This window comes from Crassostrea angulata, chromosome 4, assembly GCF_025612915.1.
Source record: "Crassostrea angulata isolate pt1a10 chromosome 4, ASM2561291v2, whole genome shotgun sequence".
Classification (NCBI taxonomy): Eukaryota; Metazoa; Mollusca; class Bivalvia; order Ostreida; family Ostreidae; genus Magallana; species Magallana angulata.
Genome location: NC_069114.1, coordinates 40,273,090 through 40,299,819, shown reverse-complemented (window position 1 = coordinate 40,299,819; position 26,730 = coordinate 40,273,090). Strand labels below are relative to the sequence as shown.

Here is a 26,730-nt window from a genome sequence, read left to right as displayed (position 1 = left end):
TTTTGTACATCTGTCTAAGTCTTGCACATAATATATATGATTCCTAGAACATTGTTTGTTGAGCTTTTTTGCGAGGTATAATTTATTTCTTTATGATTAAAAGACTGAACATATTCTTTTTATAATTATTTTGTTCACTTCGGTGTATGTATTGTTAAGACTCTTTAGGACATCTGATGTTATAAAATTTGAAATACTCATAGTACGAATAATCTCCAGAGAACCATAAATATTCATTGATGTTTACTAGGCACTTCTTATATATAGAGCCTCTGAAGTCGGAATTAACATGTCGAAATAAGGACGGTAGACATTTTCTACGATACTTGGCATCTGTTTACAATTTTCACAACTACGTGGGGATTCCTCTGAAACTACCCTCCGCGGTTAGATTTCTACGAACATGCTCAGATTGACGTTGGTTTGTAAGTTAGTAGAAAGTCAAAGGTAAAAGAACCGTCTCAAATCGATATTGTTTCAAAATCTCCAAAACTTGTCAATTCGAGCAAAAATTATGATTTGCTAATATTGATGTTACAGGTTATGTTGATAAAACAAACCGGAATGGATGGTGTGACGTCATAGATTAAAGTTCAATGGAGCTCTCAAAGCGGCGAAAAATTTAAATTCAGCGATCTACTATAGTTGATTTATTGTACAACATATTTTAAGTTTCCTTCCCTTAAATTTGCAAGTTTTATTTACGTTAATTAAATTAGTTCTGTTCTGTAAACTCAACATCAGCTCAATGCCGATTGATTCTCTGTATTTACAGTTCTAAAGCATTGCTTCATATAAAATAAAATAAACTTTTTCATAACCGAAATGTTTTTGATTTTTTTGCCAAAGCAAAGATTAAACAATCAATAATGAATTAAATTGCCATTTTTATATACATATCAAATAAAACAGCAGAGAGAGAGAGAGACAGAGAGAGAGAGAGAGAGAGAGAGAGAGAGAGAGAGTGGGTTCCATAGGTAGAGATTTTACATCAATGCCAGACAGGCATAAACATGGTAAAAAAAAATAACATACATAAATAGATTTCTATTTTTTTTTTATTTTGCAACATCGGATGGTATAAAAACAAGAAAATAATTAATAACAGAGCACAAATCTTTCATTGTTTTCTAATTCAAACACTCGATAGCACAATTTGTTAAACTGTATATTGACAAATGTTACAGTCATGTATTATAGTTTTACATCATAAAGCCAAAATAACGAATAAAATTGACCTACATTTGTATATCCATTATCATCAAAAAAATAATGAATATCTTTTATAAAGAAATTGAAAAAAAAATCATACATTTGTTTATATTTTTACTTTGTATAATTTGTATTTCTATAATTATATAAGCTGTTCATATTTTTCTAAAAATATAGATCTAGTAGCCATACTTTATTGTCTCTTTTGTTTCAAGTATTTCGAATCATATGTTTCCACATAATCACAAACTCGAATAAATGCCTATTAAATGGGGCAGCAATTATGCACGAGTGTTAAAAAAATCTATTTTTTGTATTTGTAAATAAATGATCTAACAATCTTATGCAGTGCTTAATCTTAAATGGTTGATCTAGGTTAATATACATGTACAATGGCGATTATATATTTTGATTCAAGTTCTATACATGTGTTTTAATGCATACATATATGTATTGATGATCTCTATAAATGGATTGTAGAATTTTAAAATTTTCTGATGAGTACTATTGAATTTATAACATCTCAAGTATATTTGATCACAGAGCTTTGTACAGCCGACGTTAAAAATCCATACGTATGATAATTATTCGACAACCAATCACTTAAATTTGCGAAACACGAAACACAGTCGTCACATGATCGGAGATAGTAAAAGTATATGAAGGAAAGACCTATACAGTTATCTTTATCTAGAACACTAAAATGTGCCTATGATAAATTCTTACATATTATTCATTTGTTGGTTAATTTAGAGCTTGAATTTTGCAAATCAAATTCTTTTTTCCTTACATTTAACCTTGAATGTTAGAAGCCTGTATGACGTCTTGGAACACACATCCTTTCATCATATAACAAACATTTGTCATTTATCAGAATGTTAGTGTCTGAATTAAACCATATCTCGTCAGACATAAAAACATATTTATTAGTTGTTACTTTTGATCAAAAATATATTTAAAATTTAATTAACTACGTGTTACAACCTGTGCAATTGCTACCACAGTAAGAAGTTTTAAAGCACAACCCTGGTTGACACTGTGAAACACGTGTGATATTACTAAAACAGTTTAAAAATTGTGTACAATCTCCTGGGTAAGGATGAAGTCCATTTTCAAAGCAAGCGTTTGCTAAAAGATAAATTATGATCATATATATTTAAATGCATACAATTTAATAAGGGAATTTTGTCGGTTTGTAAAAAAAAAAAAAAAAAAAAAAAAACAAATGGCTTACCTGGGAGTGGATTGACAAAAACTTCTCTCGAATAGAATGGAGACTCAGAAATCAATAGAGTGTGTTGGCTATCGGCAACGCAACGGATGTAGTGACTTTGAATATTTTCGGTGTTGAAATCAATTGAAAAGGTTAATGTTGCATTATTATGACAATTTTTCTTCATGGTGGTCAATGATTTAGTAGATGGTGAAAAACTTGTAAAATTCCCAGTCTCTCTATCTCGTATTTCTAATGTCATTGTTCCAGGAGGGTTTCCAATACTCCCAGTACATGAATGGGTTCCTAAATTGGTTCCCTCTGTCCACGTGTAGTCTATAGCAAGTGTTGGTGTTCCTGGTTTTGCTTCATACAAAGAGAAATTATTGGTGAAAATTGTCCATGAGATTGATTCAATGAAAATAAAGAAGTTCTGGATATCGTGTTATTGTTGATTCAGTAACTTCTAGTGCTTTTAAAATAGTGAGGTAATCATACTAAGGTAAGCCTATAGATGATGCCAAGTCAAAAGAATATTACAAAATGTTTCCAAAAGATTCATCTTAAGGCCAAACATTGTGAGTTGTCCTTATAATTGCGTATATGCATATTGACCATTTGACCAACATACATGCATGTATATTTACAACATCTTATCATATAAATTAGACAGACAGAGCAGTTGGACTACTTTCTTGAAAAGTGGACAGACACCGCCTTCATCCATTTTGTAACTCCTAATATTTTCAATTTTAGAAATCGGATAAATGTCTAACCTAATTGCGGTCACTGCTTCGTTTGACCATAATGTACATGGATAATACAGCAGACATGAATAAGGATAGCAGATGAAAATACTACTTCCAGATGTCATTAATTTCAAAGTTTAGGGTATGAGCTTTTTTCTTTGTCTTTTTTTTATATAAGATAATCTAATTACCTTTCATTTCCAAAGAGGCAGTTTTATAGCAGCTTCCTCCTTCACCAACCTCAACAGTAAATGTGTACTCATTTTCGTCCGAACAAGATACGTTTTTTATAACAAATGTGAAAGACGTTCCTACTGTGCTGTCGTACTTCTCAATTTCATCCGAGAAATAGTGATTGGTCCCATCTGGATACACCGTCATGATTGCTGAACCATTTTTTATCACAGTGATATTTTCATACAACATTGATGTGTTCAGCTCACAGGTAATATTGCCGGTTTCCATTTCAAATACTGAGGATGGTTTGCACGATAAAAGGGGACCTGTAGTTACATGTACATGTATTTCAATGAATTCTAGTTCATGTTTATCAGTCTAAAATCAAGTAACATATCATCAATTATATCAACATTGTTCACGAAAACAAAATAACAAAAAGTATCTTATTTTGCTTGATATTGTCATAGCTGTCAAAGAAATTATAAAAGTGATAAAAATCTGGAAGCAGGAGTATGTTTTTCCTATGTACTTGCTACATAAATAAAGCCAAAGTAGCAGATAAGCTGTGCAACATTAACTGTGAATGATTGAAATATTATTCGATTTACAATCCACCGTGTAGTAAATAAAATGCTTACACTGTATATCTGGAACCGCAGGCAGAGAAGATGTTGTTGTTGTTGTTTGACCTAATTTATTTGAGAAAAATAAAAGAAATAAATTAAGGTTGGAACATGATTTTAACTTGGAGCATATGTACATGTATAATATTGACGTTCGGTTCATTATGGAAAAGGATAAAATTTTCCGTCATTTACTTTCTGTCGTTAGACTCATTTCAGATTCACAGGCAACGTCTCTACACCAATCACAATAATTTTTCTGGTGATCAAAACACAAATCCGCCGTTTGACATATTTGACCCGTTGGTTTGTTGTTGAAGCATCTTATGTATGTTCTACATTGATCAATTTTCTCGTGTGGTACATAGATGTCAGATCCATTTGAACCATCACAAACAGAATCTAAGTAAAGAACAAACATGTATATCGTGTATTCTTGTTTTATTCTCTTTAAATAAACGAAAGCAAGGCGTTAAAACATTGTTTTTATTATCATTTCCTATATTCTTACACTTTGTGACCGGAGCAATTGACTTCGTGTCATGTCCTCATCATTTAAAAAGAAGATTGTGTGTCTAATCAATTGTCTTAATAAGAAGTTTAAATACAATGCACTGATTAATATATTTTTGCCTCAAAATCTTGATTTTCCACATGCAAAACGACTACATGATGAAGATGTTTAGCTAAAACGCTGGACACTACATCTTGAAAAGATTCAGCTTGCTTTTTTTTTTGTTTCATTCTTGTCTTTAGAAACCCCTACTTAGTTAAACCGTACTGCAGTAAAACTTATTATAATATATATGATCATGTTTAGATATCGACTTGCTGCTTGGGAGTTAAATAAAATGTATATCCTTGTTAAGAGTGTTTGTATCATTAAATAATTTATCTTTAATGAATATCAATCAATATTTGTTTTCGTTTTAACACTTTACCATGTTTAACTGGAAGGGTTACTTACCTGGAATAACATATATTTCTTTTTCATGAGAGGTAGAATTAACTTCATTTGTTTCACTAATGACTCTACAGCGAATTTTTGCTTTATTCCAGTCTCTTGTTGCTTGAAGCAAAAACTTAATTTCTTTCTTTCTAGTGCAATTGATAATGGCTGGCTCATCATCTTCAACAATTATAATGCTAAGTCCACTTGAAAGGCTAACTTTAAACTTTAGCGGTAGATCTAAAGCTATCTTCATGTCCTCTGTCACTGTCAATTTGTCGTAGGTGAAGCTAGCGTTTGTTGTTGGGTCTGTAAACTTTAATGATAAGTAACCCAGACCGCTAGGATATCCTACGTCTCCACTGCATGTGTGAACGTTGCTAGTGTCGTATTTATTCTCTTTGATGTCGGGATTTAAGATGAATACCACTTGCTCGTGTTTCGGGGGGTCTGGAAAGAGTTGTTTTTTAAATATAATAAACATTGTTCTTCCTGATTATAATAAATATGCTAAAATAAAGCTTGACCATAATGATTGTAAATAAATTTAAGTAGCACTTACTCTTAATTTGAACACGAAGATATGCAGGGGATTCTATCTGCGAGTCATCCTCTTTAATGACAATGCACGTGTACTGTCCATCATCAGAGCAGGTTAGAGAAGAAAACGTTAACGTCAAGGAGTTGTTTGAGTAGCTGACTATGATTCCATCAACATGAGATGTCATATCTGGTAGAGTAACATTTGCCACCGTGGTATTTACGGAATTTTCTATTTTTCGTATAAGAATTGATTTGATAGAATTCGTGTTTCGTGCGAAGCATTTCACAGAAACCTGGCTCCCGATGGAAGACTCTAGTTTATAGGTTTCAAAGGCTACATCTGTAACAGAAACAAAATTTTTGAATGAAAGGTTTGTAATTGTTAAGAATACATCTATTTACTTACATTGTTCTCAAAGTTTTCGTAATTTAAACAATCTTCGTCAAATATCGTACCTGCATTTTGTACAGAAATCTTTTTAGTCGATTGAACTAATGGCCAATCAACTAGTGTACACTTTAAATCTGCATTATTGAAACTTGTATCTGCAGTGAAAGGAGTTGATGGTTTCCATAAAACTTTAACAAAACAGTGTGACAAGTTTCTCTCAATTACACTTGTGGATCCCTCTATTTCAGAAAAGCTGCTTTCCGATTCCTTTTTGTAATACCCTTTGATGTTTGCATGAGACTCATCAAGGGAAGCCGTGCAGTTAAAATCAACTAGAGTACCCTCTGGATATTCAGGTTCAGTATGTATTAGAAATTCAGTCAGATTACCTACAAAGAAGTGAAAATTAAAATTACAAGATTTATAAAAAGGTAAATTTAACTCAATAATCATGGGGAATGTTATTATCTTATTGTGAGATAAGCTGAATAAATGCATGTGACAAAAAGTATTTTCAACATACAATTACCTAGCGACAAACCATTCTAAATAAATAGAAAAAACGGGACAAACAGAGAAAGAGATAAACAGATGATGATATGCATTTATTGATTGTATTTAAGCCAGCTCGTTCGCTCTATGTGAGGAGGATTTCCAGTTATCATTGGAATTGATGATATGCATTAGTTGATTGTATTTTAGCCAGCACGTACACTTTGTATGAGGAAGATCACCAGCAAACATTGTAATGGCTGCTATTTCACATAGCCGAAGGTTTAATTATTGGCTATAGCTTACAAACTGTTAAAATAAAATTACATTTCAAGAACACCTTAAATTTCTGCATTCGTTGAGTTTTACATACCAAGGACATTAAGTTCGAATGTCTCCACAGAAGGCGCAACAGACGAATTTGTGTCACCTGCCATTATTCTATATAGCCCTCTAGAACTACATTCCAGCAGCTGAAAGGTGAACATTAAGATCTTTGGGGACAAATTCAAATTTGTCGAAAGGACTACAGGAGACTGAGGTAGAGATTGTGTTTGTCCATCTGGGAATATTTCTCCTACATTCTCCTCAGTTTGGCTTTGCTCCGGAAGAAAGGTTATATTTAAGCTGTTAAACGAAATATCCAAAATAACGCATCTGATCACAGCCGTTGTTCCCAAGAAATGAGCAGAGTCATTGCAGGACACATCTGTAAAATCAATAATTATTCAAACTATATCTTTAAATTTCTGGGATATTTTTGGGTTTTTTATTTTTATTTTTTGCCCTCTCCAAATGTACTTTTAAATGAAACATTTATGAAAGCACTTTTACAATAATTTTAATTGAACTATTATTGATCATTGTATTATTTTATTGGTTAATTTATTAATATCAGTATATCAATAGGTTTCATGCGCGGATCTAGAGGGGGGTCGGGGGGGTCCCGACCCCCCCCCCCCCTGGAAAATGAAAATTTATTAAATTTACATAGTAAAATTATCGCGAAAATATGCCTCGGACCCCCCCTGGCAAACACAATTATCCTTCGGACCCCCCCTGGAAAAAATTTCTGGATCCGCGCATGGGTTTCATCTCTTACATCTTCTCCCTGGGCGCAGTGTTGTGGTCGTTGTAGTAGGTCCTATTGATATGAAAGAAATTTAAAATATTATTAAAAATCAACATTAAACTTGTTTTCTTGAAATTAATCAGTTGCGTTTGATTTTTATCATGTAACATGTGTCACATATTTAACTCCATCTACTTTTAAATAAATGTTTTACTATTAATAATAAATGTTACTACGCATTTGGTAGTATAAAGTGTACCTGGCGTTGTCAATTCATCACATGTAAAGGTTGAATCGCAAGGCACGCAATACCTTGTTGTGAACTGAATGCATTGTCCTAAGGGACATCGATTTCCTGTTGCATACATTTTTCCTTGTATTTTATTACAATTTACATAATCATTACAGTCATTGTTGGGATGTTTTCTATAAGCCCCATCCTCATATCCATCACAAAAATTCCCTAAAAAAAATAAGTGAAGTTTTCAAATCACAATACCTTTCCATCTGAATAGAACTGACTACAAATCAAATATGAGCCAAATGTTTTATAATCTTCAAGAATATAAATATCCTACCTGGAATAACCGTTATTGTTGACTCGACGGCAGAAAACTCTTCCATTTCATCTTTTAAAACGCATTTGATGGTACCATTATCAAAACCCATTTTCAAATCCAGTAAGAAAGTGATTGTTTCTTTATTGTTACAAGATAGATTTGAAGAACTGCTAGTATGTGACACAAGTAGAAATTGTGCAGTTGTTCCCGTGATGTTTATATAAGTAATGTTGTTGGTTGAGTCAAACATTTTTTCCACATCTGCTATTTTATTCGAGTACGTGAAAGCTCTTTGAGATCCTGGTTGAAATATCTGAATTTCTAAAAAGTTGTCATTGTTTTCATCTCCAATGTGTTCTGTAGAACATACATGGTTTAAACCTAGTCTTGCAAATGGTTCATATATATCTGGATGCAATTTCATTGCTGGTTTAGATCCTGGAATAAAAAATGTTAAATAAATTATTATTTTTATTTGTCTATCATGGTTAATGGTTGGTACATAATGCAAATTCTTAAAGAAGACACATTCAACTTCATCCATTTTCAGATTCATCAATTTATATAATTATGTGCATTTATTAAAATGTTGCTTCAATGAATTTTTTTTTCAGAAAAGGGCAGTCAATTAATGCAAACATTTCTTAGACATAAATCTTCTTTTCTCTTGATTTTTATTAAATGAATAAAGCATCAATTTAAAGTGGGAGTTATCTTTCTTACCCAAGGTTATTTGAAGTAAACTTAGGAAAACTTAATGTTTGTACATTGCCCAAAATATAATAATGATAATAATAAACAAGATTTAAATACAAAATCGTTTTAATTAATTTACTCTATTTTCTGTATATTATTCAACAAATATATAAAGATTTCATTACGAAAATTATGAAAAAATTGTGTCGATTATAAGCATTTTTACTAATACATTTTATAGAATATCCTGGTAAATGGTATTAGAAGTGAAGCATATGTACCTTCCACTATAAATGACATTTCTGGAGAAACTCTTGTTGCATTATTCGTTGTGTTTAACTTGCAGCTGTACCGTCCTTGATCCTGACATTCGACACTGAGTATACTAAGTGTAAGCCTCACTTCTCCATCATACTCTTGTATATTGGTAGAATACCTCCCATCGGTTGAAGAAGCTACGCCAGAACTGTTTAAGGTAGCAATTTGGACGTCGTCTTTTAATATTATAAGTTCTTGCAGGATGGACATAGGACTTCGAGCTATACATTCTATCTCTTGACGGGAACTCGTCAAAGCCTGATATGAATATTTTTGGAAAGCAACATCTACAAAAATAAAAGGTGTGACGCAAATCTCATTAGAATAAGTTGATGATATTTATTTTTATACATCCATTCTATTTTGTAAAAAGGGAAGAATATTCTTAAATTATTCAAAAATTACAAGCGTAGGGTTAATATCATGATATATCTACACAGACCTAAAAATATTTGAAAGAAAATGAATTACATACCAGCAGCGGATACATTCAACTTCTTTTCGGAATTTCTAGTTTCATTTAGCAAGTTGTTTTTTACAACACATCGAACAATTAGGTCATGCTCTTGTGAAGTCAATGGAGTTGGGGGACCGCCTGACCAGTTAAGGACGGCAGAGCAATTGGAAATGTAATCGGCTCCAAACACTGGTCCTGGAATTGTATAAAGAATCTGGGAGTTCTTGATCATATCTACATAAACTGTGCTGTAATTTGGATCCCCTGTCATTGAACAGTTGAATGTCATTTTTTCACCTTCATTGTAGTTCACTTCAGAATCAATACTTATCTCGGACATAGGAGCTGTAAAATAACAACTGGTGGTCATCAATGTGCTTATTTAGCAAAAATAACATTTTTGTGGAATGCAAATTTTGTTGTTTTTGACTTGTTTGTAAGTTTATATTGATAAATGGGAATGTTTCTAAAAGGAATTATATACATTTTTGTTACATTGAATTCATTACATGCATTGTATATTTACGTACCAGTCATGAAAATCTGACTACCGTTAGACTCAAGTGTTTGCATTGTGTCGTTCATAGTTATTGAACACATAAAAGTGTATTTCCCATCCATCGAACACGTGTCTGTGGTTGGTGTCTGAAGGTTCAATGTCAAATGAACAACAATATCCATGTTTTTATTAGAGATACTAATATTAAATCTCTCTAAAGAATGTGGCTCTTCCAAACTGCTATTGCTATGAATTTTTCCGATGACGTATTGCGTATTCTGATACTCCACAGTCAAAGTCGCGAAGAGCCAGTCTCCATGAGGAGTAATAGCACAGACCTCGGTTGTTGCTGTTTCTCCAAAAATGGCAATAACAGGAAAAACCGCAACGTCTGAAAGGTTAAACATTATTAACAATTTGGGTTCTAAGACTTCAAATGCTAAGAGTAATAAAACAATATTGTCAAATAGATTGTAGTACGTTAACTTATTTTTTTTAATGTTTAAAATCGGTTGAAATACTGTTTTAAAAAGTCTGAAAATATTTCAATCAAAGCATACCTGCTGAATATTTTAGCACTGATGTAGTTGTTGTAGAACTTTCTGTTGTGTCCATAGTTGTTGATGTTGTAGAACTTTCTGTTGTGTCCATAGTTGTTGATGTTGTCGAACTTTCTGTTGTACTCATTGAAATTGTGGAACTTTCATATTCTTGAGATCATGAAATAAATTAAGATGCAATATTATCAAGATTCATTAAAATTATTTATTGAGAAGGAAATACAAAATGAACGCTTTTAGGTAGACATCTGGAAGAAAATTTCCAGGTTACCTTTCTCAAAAACATGATTATAGAAACTTAGTAAGTTACTGTCACCCCCCCCCCCCCTCATTTCGACTGAAAATTTACTACAACACATCATATCTTAAGTGTTGGTCTTGAAAGGAAAGATATACATGTAAATCTGTCAAGATGCATGCACTCAGATATTTGCTAATCCATTAAACAAAACAAGTACACAGGTTACTGGTAGCATTGCAATTGAAAATATGAAATAATGTTAATAAAATACCTACCAACAACGGAAACGTTCAGCCGTTTTTCGGAGGTTCTACTCTCATTCAGCAAAGTATTTTTCACTGTGCATCGGACAATGACGTCATTCTGATCTGTTGTTAGCGGATTTGGGGAATCACCTGACCACTGAAGGTCAGCAAGGCAGTTGTTGTCAGAGGTATAATTATAGCCCGATGAAAATTCTGGTCCTGGTATTGTTTCAAGAACTGTGGAGGCTTTGACCAACTCTGTGTACACCATACTGTGATTTGGGTCCCCTTTGCTTGAGCAGTTGAATGTCATTTTATCACCCTCAATGTAGTGTACGTTGGAATCAATCGTGACATCAGATATAGGAGCTAGAAAATTAACTCTTGAATCAATAAACATATTAAATTTATGTCTTATTATGGTCAAAAACATGTTGCAACCAAGTTGTTTATTATTTAACCACTATGGCGTATACCATTAACAAACGCAACAACGTTTATACAATTAAGCGTTTTTGGTCACTGTTATCTTCCTTCTTTTATTTTCCCCAAAATGAAGAGATAACATGACACTTGAATGCGGCTCTTTGACTTATAAGACAGGCATGTGATTTTCAAAATACATGTAACTAAATAAAACTGAATTTAACTGCCAGAATCTAAAAATGGTAGTAGTTCTTGTCGGGTTTTTTTTAACAATTGACGCATTGCCAAAGATCATTTAAACAAAAACACTATTTTCTTTCAACTTTGTTATTCTAAAGATTTTCTAAATCAAACAAAAAGAGTTCATAACACGCAATGTGTATACGTACCAGTTATGAAAATCTGGCTGCCATTGTACAAACGTGTTGAAATTGTGTCATCCATTGTTATGGAGCACGAAAAAGTGAATATTCCATCCCAAGAGCACATGTCAGTAGTTGGTGCCTGTAGATCCAATGACAGATAAACTACGATTTCAGTGTCTGTACTGGATATGCTGGCATTAATTCTCTCCAAGGAAGTTGGTTCTTCAAAAGTCCTGTTACTGTGGTATTTTCTAATGACGTATGATGTACCCTGGTTCTCTACAGTCACAGTTACATAAACCCAATTTCCTCGAGGAGAGATAACACAGGTCTTTGTCGTAGTGGTTTCTCCATAGATGACAATGATAGGTGAAACAACAACATCTAAAAGTAACGACAGAATGATATAATCTTCTAAGAACAGAGGTTCATGGTTGAATGATAAACGAAACAAACATTAACTTGAAAATAAGATAAAGATTAGGTTAAGAAAACCATGCAAAAGGTGGTGGGAGCAAGGTTCTCTGATCAACTTCATATTTTGTGTGTAATAGTGTGCATCTATATGAATTAATTTGCCACAAAAAAAATTTTGATGTTGTCAGTCTAAACTAGGTTCTGCAGCTCTGTTACTAAAAACTAGCATTTTGACCCTTTTAAGAATAACATTATGCATTATTCACCAAATTAATGTTGAGAATTCTGAGTTAAGATTAAATATAAATTCAAAAAGTCATTTAGAGTTAGCACTAACAAGATACACTAGTGTAAATCATTTTGTGAAAATTTCCAAATATTCTTTCTGTTAAGTGCAGATAGGTCACGAATCTGGCATGTTTCCAACTTTTTGTAAAATTGTAAAAATATACATTTTTAAAATGCTTAAAAGACAGTGGCACCTTAAATTCACTAAATCTGTTTCTAGTTATTGAAGGACATTTATCTTTACAATATATCAAAAATCTGTCTTTGGACTCTCAATAATATTGCAAATATTTTGTCTTAAAGTTGGACATTTTTATACTTTTAAAACTCTCCAGAATCTGTAGTTTAGCGTTAGCTTTACAGTGGCACATGTATATTATGGGAAAAAACCCCGACATATTCGCGAGCCAGACAATGTTTTACTGAACTGAAGGGTTGCTTCAACACATTTCAGGTTTTTATTTTAAATCAATGCCATTAAAACACGAGAAATCGTGGGAAAATGGGAATTTGAATATAAGCTGAAGTGGAAATTTCTTATATATCTCACCATTAATGAAAGAAAAAGTAAGCAAGCTTACATACAACCCACACCCCATTATTTGCCAATGCTATACATAAAGACAGGCAGAGTACCCATTAGATACACGAATAATTACAGGGGCAAAACTACAAATTTAAATTCAAAGTACTGAAGTACTTAAAGCCGGGCTCTTTTGGTGTGTAATTATACATATTGTTTACTAAAGATTTACAATCTCTCTCTCTCTCTCTCTCTCTCTCTCTCTCTCTCTCTCTCTCTCTCTCTCTCTCTCTCTCTCTCTCTCTCTGCTAATTCGATATAGTGATACATGTATTGATCTTTTCATTTTTTTAATACATGAACTAGTGATCTTTTGATTCATGAAGTAGGACCAAATTTCATAACCTACCCCTCCCCCCCCCCCCAAAAAAAAAAAAAAATAAACAAAAAAAATCAAAACAAACAAAATCAAAACAAAAGCCAAAAAAGATCACCTCCATGGAAAAAAATAATTTAACATATATTTTTTGAATTTAACAGACGATTTTTTAAATGCGGAAGTGGTGTGGAACCCATTGCAAATGAATGTCCATTACATTAAATAATCATAGAATAATGTAGATTTGGTAATTATTTTTGTCCGACAGTATAAAGGATTGAACTTTTATTGTTTGAGGGGTGGAGGGACCCAATATCAAGCCTGAAAAATCGTTAATAAAAATATAATACATCATAAATTACGCTTAAAATTTGTAAATATCAGCATAATATCAGCGTGATATAGGATAGAGACATATTTTATTAGAATTTCATTTTTTTCAATTTTTTTAATTACAAGACATTAAGAGTGTGTAAAACATTTGACTTTTTTATAAGACTGCTTCATAATTCTGGGACCAGGTCTTCTTCTGATGGGTTTAATATGATTAAATAACATCCCAAATAACAATCCCACAAAAACAAGAAATGATGTTTATATTAATATTTGGGATAACTTTTTTATAGTTTATGTTTATATTTACAAAACTCGTTTATAACGAATTTCAAGGGACCGTAGAAAAAACTTCGTTATAGCCGTAATTCGCTATGCGTTCATAACGAATTCGTCTAAAATATTATAGCGAATTCGTTATAAAATAATCGGCTTACAGTTTTCCACACTATCGTAAGTTATGAAATTAGTATTACTGTCATTTACAAAAAATGTCAATATAACCATTTCATTTTAATTAAAAAAAAAACGTATACTATTTGAATTTGAGAATTTTATATATGCATCTTAACATTGCATGTATCTTCAATGAAATTTGAAATGGAAAAAAATCGTTATAAAAATGACAAAATACGTTAAGATTTTGCCAGCGGGGGTCTTAAACTTACTTCGTTATAGCAGTAAATTCGTTATAGCCGTGTTCGTTATATATATATTAATTTTCTTAAGGTTTATATAAGAAATTTGCCGGGACATGAATAATAATTCGTTATAGCCGTAAATTCGCTATATTCGTGTTCGTTATATTCGAGTTTTGCTGTGTATATGCGGTTTTCGCAAGTTGAGATCCCCGGGGGAAAGGGTAACCTAACTTTACAACTATATTTTAATTTTAAGTAAAGGAACAAATTTTAATTTTTTCCAAGAGGAGATAAACTGCTAATAGAAAGGTAGGGAGTAGAGCTCTTTATTTATTTCAGATGTACTTACTGTGTTACATTCTCAAGAACTAAAAAACTCATCCCCCTCCCCGTCATTTTAAGATTTAATGAATATTATAACTTAGAAAAAAGTTTGATTCATAAAAAAAATATGTAAAAAGAAGGATCAAAGAAAAGAACTATAGCTATCATTAAATTCTTCCATCAGGCGGATCAAAACTTGCAATGATACTGCGTACAGGTATAGTTATAAACTTATAATTGATAAAAGTGATTTAATAATGATTTTAAAATTTAAATGCGAATCGTATTGAAAAGATGTGCAATTACTTACCTTTACAATCATTTGTTTGCTAAATAAATTCAAACAGTCAAAATTGATGCTTATAGGAGTCTATAACCTTAACACCTGCAGGGTGGTTTGTAGATGGTCAGTGAAATATACACGTACAGCAATGTGATGTCTATTGCAACAGACTCCTATGATAACGATGATATTGCATAACGAGGCATTCCTAGGGAATTCCGAATGATGTCAACATACCCCATCATAAATCTTTGTAAGAAATCAGTTCTCGTTTCTGTGGATTTTTTCGAGTAAAATATGATAATCTGTGAATGAGATTATCTTGGAAAATTTCCCCTTCATCTATTTCAATTGCACTTCTATCACAGGTTTGAATATTTTGATTAATAATCGTCCAAATGTATAGAAAATAGCAGTTTAGACTAGATACAAGGTCCTTCAAACTTCAATATGTAATACACTGAATACCCCTAACAAGACGGAACAATTTTTATGCGATTAAAATCATTCAATATCATAATATATATTAACAACACTCACAGAATTTCTCAATTCTTTGCCTGAACTTGAACTTGTATAGTCCAATCCACACTTTTCAAAAGTTGTTCCCCTTCAACCTAAAGGTCAAAAGGGAAAAAACAACTTTTCCCTACTTTATGCAACCAAATATTTGGGCGTTCTGTGAAGAAATCTCTTAGAATTTAATTTATTCCTTTGATGTGTGGTTTGCCCCAACTTGGGGCAATCAAAATTCACAGAGGAAACCGATTTCTAATGTCAAATGACGAAGTTACAATCCTCTAAACTACAAAGGCTACTGTGAGAAATATATGGGTTTATCCCCAAAGATGGCGGCCAAGGGAGATAACTTTTATAAAGTGTGGATTGGTCTATAGCTTTGTCAACATTCTGACTAGTTTACCTTCTCTACAGAAGAGCGCAACATGGGAGACAATTCTAACAGTAGTAATAAAATGCATATGTAATGAATAAGAAGTCTCTAAGAAACAATGATAGCAACTAGTTTTTTTTTAAATTAAAAGCAAAATAAGGGGTTTTTTCTTATCTAATTACAAATATTGACTTCAGTGGATTAAAATTGCTTGTAAAATATAATTTTAAAAACTAACAAACTTTTATTTTATTTGAAAATGTGATGGTTTTGTTAATTTATTACTTTTTAGTCCTTGAGAGTCCAAAGATGGATTTTATATATTTGTAACAAAACATCAGACAGTTTCTTATTAACACAAAATTTCAAAAAATAACGCGCCACTTTCTGAGAAATTCTTTCTCAAAAATTTACAAAAATGTAAAATTATCATTTCTTGGCATCCTGCCAACATTTACACCCTTGGGACTTCATGGTGTATATAGAAATATGAAAAAAAAAATATATGCAACGGTTAAGGGTTTGATCTTCCTCTTTAAGAATATAGTCTTATTGTTTCAAACATTGTTTATACATTTTGTATAATTAATTACTGAATTTGAAAATTTTCTCTGAACTTTTCTGGATTTTAGAGGCTAACTAACTAGAATGCAATATTGGTCGTTACTATAAATAGAAACATCCAGTACAAAAACAAACATCATGTATCCGACTCTAGATGGGTATCCTTTAAATCTATGATAAAACTTTGTTCATTCTTTAGACTTGCTACCACAGTTTTTTTCAGTATTTGCATGGTTTTCTCGTAGACATGCTCTTAAGGCACACCTGCTGTATATTGTTCAGATGCCGTTGTTGTAACCATTGTTGTTGACATTGTAGAACTTTCTGTTGTACCAATTGTTGTTGACATTGTAGAACTTTCATATTCTTGAGATCATGAAATAAATTAGGATGCAATGTTATCAAGCTTCATGAAAATGATTTATTGAGAGAGAAAATACAAAATGAACGCTTTTAGGTAGACATCTTGAAAACTTTTCCAGGTTACCTTTCTCCAAAATATAATGATAAAAACTAAGTTAGTTACTGTCACCCCCCCCCCTTATTTGGACTGATTTACTACAGTACATCTCATCTTAAGTGTTGGTCTTGTAAGGAAAGATATACATGTAAATCTGTCAAGATGCGTACACTCAGATATTTGCTAATCCATTCAACTGATCGACTATACAAGTTATCGCAAGTGAAAAATGAAATAAGGTTATTAAAATACCTACCAACAACGGAAACGTTCAGCCGTTTTTCGGAAGTTCTACTCTCATTCAGCAAAGTATTTTTCACTGTGCATCGGACAATGACGTCATTCTGATATGTTGTTAGCGGATTTGGGGAATCACCTGACCACTGAAGGTCAGCAAGGCAGTTGTTGTCCGAAGTATGATTATAGCCCGATGAAAATTCTGGTCCTGGTATTGTTTGAAGAACTGTGGAGCCTTTGACCAACTCTGTGTACACCATACTGTGATTTGGATCCCCTTTGCTTGAGCAGTTGAACGTCATTTTATCACCCTCATTGTAGTGTACGTTGGAATCAATCGTGACATCAGATATAGGAGCTAGAAAGTAATCTCTTTAATCAACATGCATATCAAATTCATTTCTTATTTTGGTCATAAACATGTTATAGCCAATCAGATAGTTGTTTATGATTTAACCACTATGGCGTATATTATTAACAAAAGCAACAACATTTATACAACTAAGCGTTTTTGGTCACTGTTATCTTCCTTCATTCATTTTCCTCAAAATGAAGAGATAACATGACACTTGTATGCGGCTTTTTGACTTATAAGACAGGCAACATGATTTTTAAAATACCTGTAACTAAATAAAACTGAATTAAACTGACAGATTCTGAAAATGTTAATCGTTCTTGTCGGGTTTATTTAACGATTGACGCATTACCAAAGATCATTTAAACAAAAACACTATTTTCTTTCAACATTGTTATCCAAAAGATACCTGTAACTAAATAAAACTGAATTAAACTGACAGATTCTGAAAATGTTAATAGTTCCTGTGGGGGGGGGGGGGTTTCAACGATTGACGCATTACCCAAGATCATTTAAACAAAAACACTATTTTCTTTCAACATTGTTATCCTAAAGATTTGCAAAATCAAACAAAAAAGAGTTCATAACATGCATTGCGTATACGTACCAGTTAGGAAAATCTGGCTGCCATTGTACACACGTGTTGGAATCGTGTCATTCATTGTTATAGAACACGAAAAAGTGTATTTTCCATCCCAAGAGCACATGTCAGTAGTTGGTGCCTGTAGATCCAATGACAGATAAACTACGATTTCAGTGTCTGAACTGGATATACTGGCATTAAATCTCTCTAAAGAAGCTGGTTCTTCAAAAGTCTTGTTACTGTGGTATTTTCTAATGGGGTATGATATGCCCTGATTCTCTACAGTCACAGTTATATGAACCCAATTTCCACGAGGAGAGACAACACAGGTCTTTGTCGTAGTGGTTTCTCCATAGATGGCAATCATAGGTGAAACAACAATTTCTAAAAAGTAACGACAGAAAGATATAATCTTCTAATAACAAAGGTTCATGGTTGAATGTTAAACGAAACAAACATTAACTTGAAAATAAGATAAAGATTAGGTTAAGGCACACCTGCTGTATATTGTTCAGATGTTGTTGTTGTAACCATTGTTGTTGATCCTGAAACTTCTGTTGTACCAATTGTTGAAATTGTAGAACTCTGTGTTGTTAATGATGTGGACATTTCTGTTGTGCCTTTAGTTGTCAATATTGACAATCCCATGGTTGTTGAAGTTGAACTTTCTGTTGTGTCCACTGTTGTTTGTTTTGGGGAACTTTCTGATGTGCCAATTGTTGTTGATGTTTTCAAACTTTCTGATGAGGCTACTGATGTTATCCTTGTTGACCTTTCTGTTGTAAACAATGTTGATGGTGCTTCTGTTGTTGATGTTGTTGTTGGAGGAGTTGTAGATTCAGCTGTTGTTGATGTTGCATATGATGTTGTTGATATCGTTTCTAATGTTGAAGTTGCTGACAATGTTGTTGTTGCTTCTGTTGTTGTTGTTTCCGATGTTATTGTTGTAAGTGGTGGTGTTGTTGTCAGAGTTGTTGATTCTCTTGCTGTTGTTGTTGTTGCATCTGCTATTGTTGATATTGCTTCTAATGTTGATGTTGCTGCCAATGTTGTTGTTGATGATGCTTCTGTTGTTGTTGCTTTCGCTGTTGTTGTTGTTGTTGTTAGTGCTGGTGTTGTTGTCGGAGTTGTTGATTCTGCTGTTATTGATGTTGTTGTTGTTGTTAGTGGTGGTGGAGCTGTCGTAGTTGTTGATTCTATTGTTGTTGTTGCATCTGCTGTTGTTGATATCGATTCTAATATTGATGTTGCTGCCAATGTTGTTGTTGATGGTGCTTCTGTTGTTGTTGCTTCCGCTGTTGTTGTTGTTGTTGTTGTTAGTGGTGTTGTTGTTGTCGGAGTTGTTGATTCTGCTGTTATTGATGTTGTTGTTGTTGTTAGTGGTGGTGGAGCTGTCGTAGTTGTTGATTCTATTGTTGTTGTTGCTCCTGCTGTTGTCGATGTCCCTTCCGCTGTTGTTGTTGTTGTTGGTGTAAGTGGTGTTGTTGTTGTCAGAGTTGTTGATTCTGCTGTTGTTGTTGTTGATAGTGGTGGTGGAGCTGTTGTAGTTGTTGATTCTGCTGTTGTTGTTGTTGCTTCTGCTGTTGTCGATGTCGCTTCCGATGTTGTTGGTGATGGTGGTGGTGTTGTTGTTGCTTCCACTGTAGTTGTAGCTACTGCCATTGTTGATGTTGCTTCTTTTGTTGTTGATGATGTTGTTTCCGTTGTTGCTGTTGTTGATTCCCCTGTTGTTTTTACTTCTGTTGTTATCATTGCTTCTGTTGATTTAGCTGCTGTTGTTGTTACTGCTTCTGACGTTGTTGTTTCTTCTGTTGTTGGCAATATTTCTGTTGTTGAAGTGATTAACTGTGCACTCGGTACTATTGGATCTGTTTGGAATGTCTGAACTTCTACTGTGAATTTTACACTTGCTCTGATTATGACAAAGTCCGATAATTTGGCACGCTCGGGATCTACGTTTGTCAAAGATTTATTAAGATCCTTTTGGACCTTCTCTTTTGTAATTTGCACTTCAAGAAATACGTAAAACAGCTTGTAAAAAACTATTATGCTTCCATTTCTGTAAAATAAAGCACAAACATTACAAAATATTTGGATTTGACAATTTTTTCTTTTTATCAGTATGATGTGTAATAATTTAATAATAGAATCTTACATTTACTGACATAATTATGATAAATATACATGAAATATGGTAGGATTTGTTTTCATCTTTTTAATTATGTACTTTAAAAGAATATTTCTTTTATGGGGACCAGAGTTCTCATGCTGTTATATAATCAAAATTAATATACATATGTAGCTCCCAGGGCTTAATAAATATGCATATTCTGCATTAAATTGCTTGGTCTTAAATTAGTTTGTAATAATATAATCTCTTGGTATCAGTCAAACCCACAAACATAAGCCAACACTAATGATGTTATCTCAGTATTACTTGCATGATGTAACAACACTAATGATGGTATCTCAGTGTTACTTGAATGATGTAACAACACTAATGATGGTATCTCAATATTACTTGAATGATGTAACAACACTAATGATGGTATCTCAGTATTACTTGAATGATGTAACAACACTAATGATGGTATCTCAGTAGTACTTGAATGATGTAACAACACTAATAATGGTATCTCAGTATTACTTGAATGATGTAACAACACTAATGATGGTATCTCAGTATTACTTGAATGATGTAACAACACTAGTGATGGTATCTCAGTATTACTTGAATGATGTAACAACACTAATGATGGTATCTCAGTATTACTTGAATGATGTAACAATCACTAGTGATGGTATCTCAGTATTACTTGAATGATGTAACAACACTAATGATGGTATCTCAGTATTACTTGAATGTTGTAACAACACTAGTGATGGTATCTCAGTATTACTTGAATGATGTAACAACACTAGTGATGGTATCTCAGTATTCTTTGAATGATGTAACAACACTAGTGTTGGTATCTCAGTATTACTTGAATGATGTACATGTAACAACACAAATGATGTTATCTCAGTATTACTTGAATGATGTACATGTAACAACACAAATGATGTTATCTCAGTATTACTTGAATGATGTAATAACATTAGTGATGGTATCTCAGTATTACTTGAATGCTGTGACTTCACAGTGTTTGTATCGATCTCCATATTCGGTGTTATTCTTTCGAAGTGCCTCTGTTATCTAAAACAAAAAAGAGATACCTATTCATACACTAGTGACTATAATTATTTTAGAATCTTACAGAAATATTAGTAACCAAAACAACAGCATTTGATAATAATTTCACATCAAAATTACATTTAGTGATAAAAATTACTTGCATATTTAAAGTTATTTTTTTTCATGTGAAAGAGTATATTTCTTTTATTTTCTTCACTCTATTTGGAATAATAGTATACTAAACAAAAGAAGCGCCAAAATACATTATACATACTGCATCACAAAACTGCGTGCTCAAATTCTTGAATTCCTGTGACGATGAATCTGACAGTTCGGGATTGTAATCGTTGCTAAGTGCCATTTCACTTGTTACAACATCTGAAAAACGTACAAAAATCCAACCAAATTATCGATTTCTTCCATCAGTTTTAACTTTATGATAACTCTTGCTTAACATATTTATTAATTGTATTAGTAATTTTGATATTCGTAAAGAAATCTAAACGTTGTAATTTGCAAACTTGATATTTCAAAGGAATTATGAGCAGTTTGTTCAAATACACTATTCTATTAATTAAGTACTGTTTTTAAAATATTTCTTGCCTTTTTAAAATTGTATACATTATAGTATAGTATAGTATTATAGTATATCTAGACATATACTTATATACTACCTGAATGGGATTTCAATTAACTTACAGTAATTGATAGATGTATCCTCATCTCCTGTAAATGAAATTCAAAATAATATTAAATAAACCAAAAAATAGTGAAAATCGTCATTCATCTACATCTGAAAACAAAGACGCTCAAAAAATGGCCTGATTACCTTTTATCGTAAAATACCAAGCTAGGACTCCTGATATTCCTCCAAGTAAAAGTAAAACTAAAATAGCGATTAGTACTTTCTTTAAAGTATTCCTGTTTTTTTCTTTCTTGTAACCTGAAGGATCTTGCGCATGTTGGCTAATGTTATGGTTGTCATCGTGCCTAAAGTCACGTGTATCCTGCAATGGTATGCTGGGGTCGTGCGCAAGTGTGGGCTGCAATATACAATATGTAATAGGTTACGGTACATTACACTGTAGCTTTACAGAAAATACCAATAATGCGTCAATAAAATAAGAATATATAAATTCACAGATTTATTGTAAAATTATTCATCTTTGGACCTATTCTGTGTTGTTTTCATTCAGATTTTGATGATTCATGCGGGATATTAAGGTAGCGACATTGCAGAAAAATACATGCGAATTTATTTTTGCGATGATGCTACCATCATAACTCGCACTTATCATCAAGGAAAACATTTTATTGTTTATATTTACATATATTTTTCCTTTAAAAAATAAGTCGTGAAAAGTAAGTACAATGAACTGAAAGAAACAGCAGAATCGTCTTCTATGAAAATTTGAGTCTGACGTCATCATGACTATTCTGTGCAGTCCGTCATTTTTTTTTATAGGTTGATTGATTACGGTTTAGACAATTAGGTAAATGGGGCGTGTAGATTTCAGTCATGTCATTTTTACAGAGCTATGAATTACAATCCATTTCCATAAGAAATAGAAGAATAATACTTAGTGGAAGTAAATATAAAATAATAATTGCCATCGTGAGAAATCTTCAGTGGTATTGAATATCGTCTAAACACGAAAAGGGAAGAGGACATATACAAAACTTTATTTATTAAAAACAAAACTTAACATTTTTTATTGGCCTCTTTCCTTTCTTATTTTTTTTATTTATTTTTTGAATTTTGTAGAAAGCAGTGTGTGAATAAATCAATAAATATTGAGGGGAAAAAATTCATCCAGTATAGGTGAAAGTATATGCATTGTCATGTTGTGAAATTTGTATTTATTGCCACTCGGTAAATTCGAAACTTATAACATGACAATGATATACAGAAAAATAATTATTCTTTTATGAATATCATTTATTAGACAAATTTCGCATAGATTGATTTTTTAAGAATTAATATTTTCATCAGTATTGGTAATAAGAAGCTGTTTTTCAACACCCTTGTCAAAAAGCTTAAGAAAATTCAAGTTAATTTGCTTAAACTGCACTTTGAATGAAATGATTGTAAATTTAACTCTGACTTGTTTGTTACTGGCACAAAAAGGTTAAAGTGGCAGGTACATATGAACTAAAAATGTACATTTTCCCCGTTTTTATATTTATAATGATATATCTTATCACCTCCAGTGGTATTAAACAAGAACGCGAGTGCCATCGTCGAGTTAAAAGCAATATTCAAGTACCTCACTAGCTCAAGGCCTATACTGTTTAGACACTATATCACAAGATGGCGTGTTTTGTTTGCTGTATATACCGATCGATTTAGTTGAATATCACCACAGTTCAGTGGTTAAACTATCGGGATTGTGAACCGCAGATCAAGATCCGATCGAGAGTTCGGATCCGCCTGAAGTTTTTGTTAATATTTATGTTACATTAAAAGTTTAGTCTTTATCAAGTTAAACTTATGTTATATATAATTTTAACGTGATAAAGTCTAAACTTTTAATGTAACATTTACACTGAATTAAATTTTTAAAATCATAATTTTTTTCCAAAATTGCATAGTTTTCACCTATTTGAAATACTTTTTTTCATCCGTCATTCTTATTATCATAATCAAGTAAATTCCTGCTGGTTTTAGGAACAATTTCAAGGTGAAGCGAGCCACCTTAAAGCTCATAATTCTTTGTTATGCAAACAAAGCTATTTACCGAGTAACATCAGATACCATGTTTAAAACAAATCTAAATGTGACAAACATAATGCCAAAACAAAACATTGCAATAAAAAAAATAAAGTAAATGAAACTGTTTATTTATATTCATAGCAGACTAGCGAGAACAAATTAATATATGCTTGAAACAAAAACTTTACTTGAACATGAACAGCTTACCAATGTAAACAAAAATATAGCAAGAGCCTCGTTACAAAGACAAAGAATTGTGTGCTCTTTATATCGCTTATAAAATTCGAAAACTGAATTTTAAATTTTGGTTAGACATTGAATATATCTAGTAAGGCAACGTAAACATTAAAAATGTTTGATTTTCTGCTCAAATCGTGACCATGCCCCTTTAATTGTGTGTACATGAAGTATTACATGTACAAGCAAGTTTCTTAGGAGCTGCAATTACCATTTATTTTGTGAAAAACGAATACTAGTATCTTGGTCATGGGAAACGCATTTCATTCTCTTATTTCGACAAATTGCACAACTAAAATGGTTATCTTATTGAATTATTAGAGCCTTTCGAAACAACTGAGATAGTTCTTTTTATTTTCCTAACATGCAAATATACATTCAGTTCCTTCGCGTCATATCACATTTTTTTTAAACAATTATCATATCCAAGCGTGAAATGTGATTGTTTTTTTTTTAAATAAAATACCAGATAACTAGGTTTTTTTAAGCCAAAGATATAATTGAAAAAAAACTATATCTCATTCAATTCAAAAAAGTTTTATTTTCAATTATATTAAACAAAACATAATGGATTTTCATTTTCATTTTCACACTAGATTTTGAATCGAAATTGATCACGCAATGCAATTAAAATTATCAAACTAGACGTAATTGGCCTATTTCATCCTGCAACACCTGACAATCCTTTTACATGCAAAACAATGCCAAAGCTTTCTATTTAAAGTTCACTTTGATTTAACATTACCATCGCGTATAGAATTCCTTGAATGTGGGTATCCCATTGTTCCGTTTTAAATGCACGTATCAATAGATCAAGTTGATTCAAACTTCCGGGTAGGGTTTAATTATAGTAATTATTAATTAAACATAGTGCATGACCTACATGTTTATACTCAGGGACGTGAATTTCATTTACTTTATTTTTTTTATTGCAATGTTTTGTTTTGGCTTTTATTTGATTATAAGGAAACTATATAGCGTTATAAAATGCGTCACATTTGTACTGTCACTAAGTGAACCTGTTCATTATTATTTCGACTAGAAAATGATACTATTAGGTAATCATTATATTACAATATAAATCGTCAATCTATATCAGTGCATTATATTAAAATATTTTTTTTCAAGAAAAATAAGTCTAGGATACTGCGATAATTAGTCATATTTTTAAAACAGTTACTAAAATTAAAAGAATCATTGCTTGCAGATATATTTTCGAACAACTGAAAATGAATGCAATTACATATGGCGATGTAATAAAAACATGCAAAAGAACTTGCACAGAAAAAGTAGGCACGATTATATCGCGAAACCGCAACACAAAAACTTCAATTCATAGTTATAAATCTTATAGGACTAGCGATGCTTTGTTATTCGGAAGATAACATTTTTGGGGTGTTTTTTCTGAGAACCGGGTTTTTTTTAACATATGAATGATCAAAATGTGAAGGCGTTGTCATTCTATTGATGAATATCTTTTGGTCGCCATTGTGTACATTTGTCATAAAACACCTCAATGAGCTCGCCTTGTTCTTCCGAGAATCAGTATTCATTGACAATGGGGTTTATTACGTAATCTTGTAAAATACAAGAAAAACTGTAATCGGAGACCAAATACTTGGTAATTCGGTGATATTCTTGTTATCAAATTTTGCTCTGTATGGAGAAAGTTTTGATATTTTAATTCCTGTATATAAATAAAAAATTATTTCTCAAAATCTGTGTATTTTGGGTACATTCAAATTCATTTTAATTGGGTTCTCTTTGATTTTCTGGAATAATCAAAATTACGTTAAAAAAAATTAGAATTAAATTCATCAACGTTTTTAAAATAATCATTCTCGCATCACTTATGAAATTTGTTGGGGGAAAATGACTAGCTTTCGTTTTTTGAACATAATTTAGATACATGCTTGTACAATCTTACCCTAAATGAGATCCTATCTAAATAATTTCTTTTGAAAGTGTCACCGGTGATCTTGTCCATCCATTGCTGATGCTTGTAATTACCCAGGAAATCGTCAGATCTCACCGAAATCTCCGAACTTCTGTCAGTGTCATTATCAGGACGAAACGGACCTCCGTATCCATAGTACACATTGGTAGACCCGTCATATAATTCTCTTTGGCTTTGGTTGGCTGGACCAGGTCCATTCACCGTTGTACCGTTTGGTCCCGTTGTTCTTTGGAGATAACTATGACCATATCCATTTCTTGTTCCATTTTGGACGGTCGCTTCAGAATTTCGGGAGCTGTTGGATCCTTTCCTTCTTGATGCCATAGGAGATTCTTGCAATGTTCTTTTATCAGTCTTCCCCCGACTCCAAACGAAATTTATTTTAACTGAAGTCTGAGAACCGTTGGTCTATATTTAGACTACACTAAATGTAGGCCCCTTCTGATTCACCGAAACTGTCTCGAGTGGACATGCCTTGCGAATATATGTTGGTCTGCTCTTTAACGATAACCCACGTTTTGGGGATCTTTGCGGTGAGATCATTCAGTTTTAACATGGAGTCATTCATCCGAAACAGA

General features: G+C 32.3%; 1 protein-coding gene across 3 annotated transcripts; it reads right to left on the bottom strand.

Annotated features, from left to right (window-relative positions):
- Positions 1 to 1,040: 1,040 nt before the first annotated feature.
- On the bottom strand, positions 1,041 to 26,730 carry LOC128179541 (serine-rich adhesin for platelets-like). 3 transcript variants are annotated; one of them, XM_052846980.1, is made up of 27 exons: positions 26,123 to 26,729; positions 22,075 to 22,288; positions 21,945 to 21,971; positions 21,520 to 21,623; positions 21,193 to 21,266; positions 18,568 to 20,129; positions 18,095 to 18,454; positions 17,152 to 17,490; positions 16,700 to 16,801; positions 11,816 to 12,175; positions 11,031 to 11,369; positions 10,515 to 10,664; positions 9,986 to 10,345; positions 9,474 to 9,800; positions 8,962 to 9,285; positions 8,003 to 8,422; positions 7,684 to 7,887; positions 7,455 to 7,496; positions 6,726 to 7,061; positions 5,926 to 6,249; positions 5,489 to 5,809; positions 4,945 to 5,376; positions 4,173 to 4,379; positions 3,993 to 4,043; positions 3,366 to 3,677; positions 2,447 to 2,791; positions 1,041 to 2,340 (listed from the first exon to the last, which is right to left on the bottom strand). In XM_052846980.1, the coding sequence occupies exons 1-27, from the start codon at positions 26,474 to 26,476 to the stop codon at positions 2,183 to 2,185; spliced, it is 8,148 nt and encodes a 2,715-aa protein (XP_052702940.1). In that variant the 5' UTR covers positions 26,477 to 26,729; the 3' UTR covers positions 1,041 to 2,182. The 3 variants fall into 3 exon arrangements, with proteins under 3 accessions (XP_052702940.1, XP_052702942.1, XP_052702941.1); XM_052846982.1 differs by lacking the exons at positions 11,031 to 11,369; positions 11,816 to 12,175; positions 16,700 to 16,801 and having other exon boundaries at positions 26,123 to 26,730; XM_052846981.1 differs by lacking the exons at positions 16,700 to 16,801; positions 17,152 to 17,490; positions 18,095 to 18,454.

Excerpts from the sequence above, each read along its gene's own strand:
- LOC128179541 (XM_052846980.1), bottom strand. The coding sequence starts at position 26,476 with ATGGCATCAAGAAGGAAAGGATCCAACAGCTCCCGAAATTCTGAAGCG. Across the intron at positions 17,491-18,094 it reads CAGCCAGATTTTCCTAACTG|CTCCTATATCTGATGTCACG; the intron begins GTACGTATACGC and ends ATTACTTTCTAG. Across the intron at positions 3,678-3,992 it reads TGCGGTTCCAGATATACAGT|GTCCCCTTTTATCGTGCAAA; the intron begins GTAAGCATTTTA and ends ATGTAACTACAG.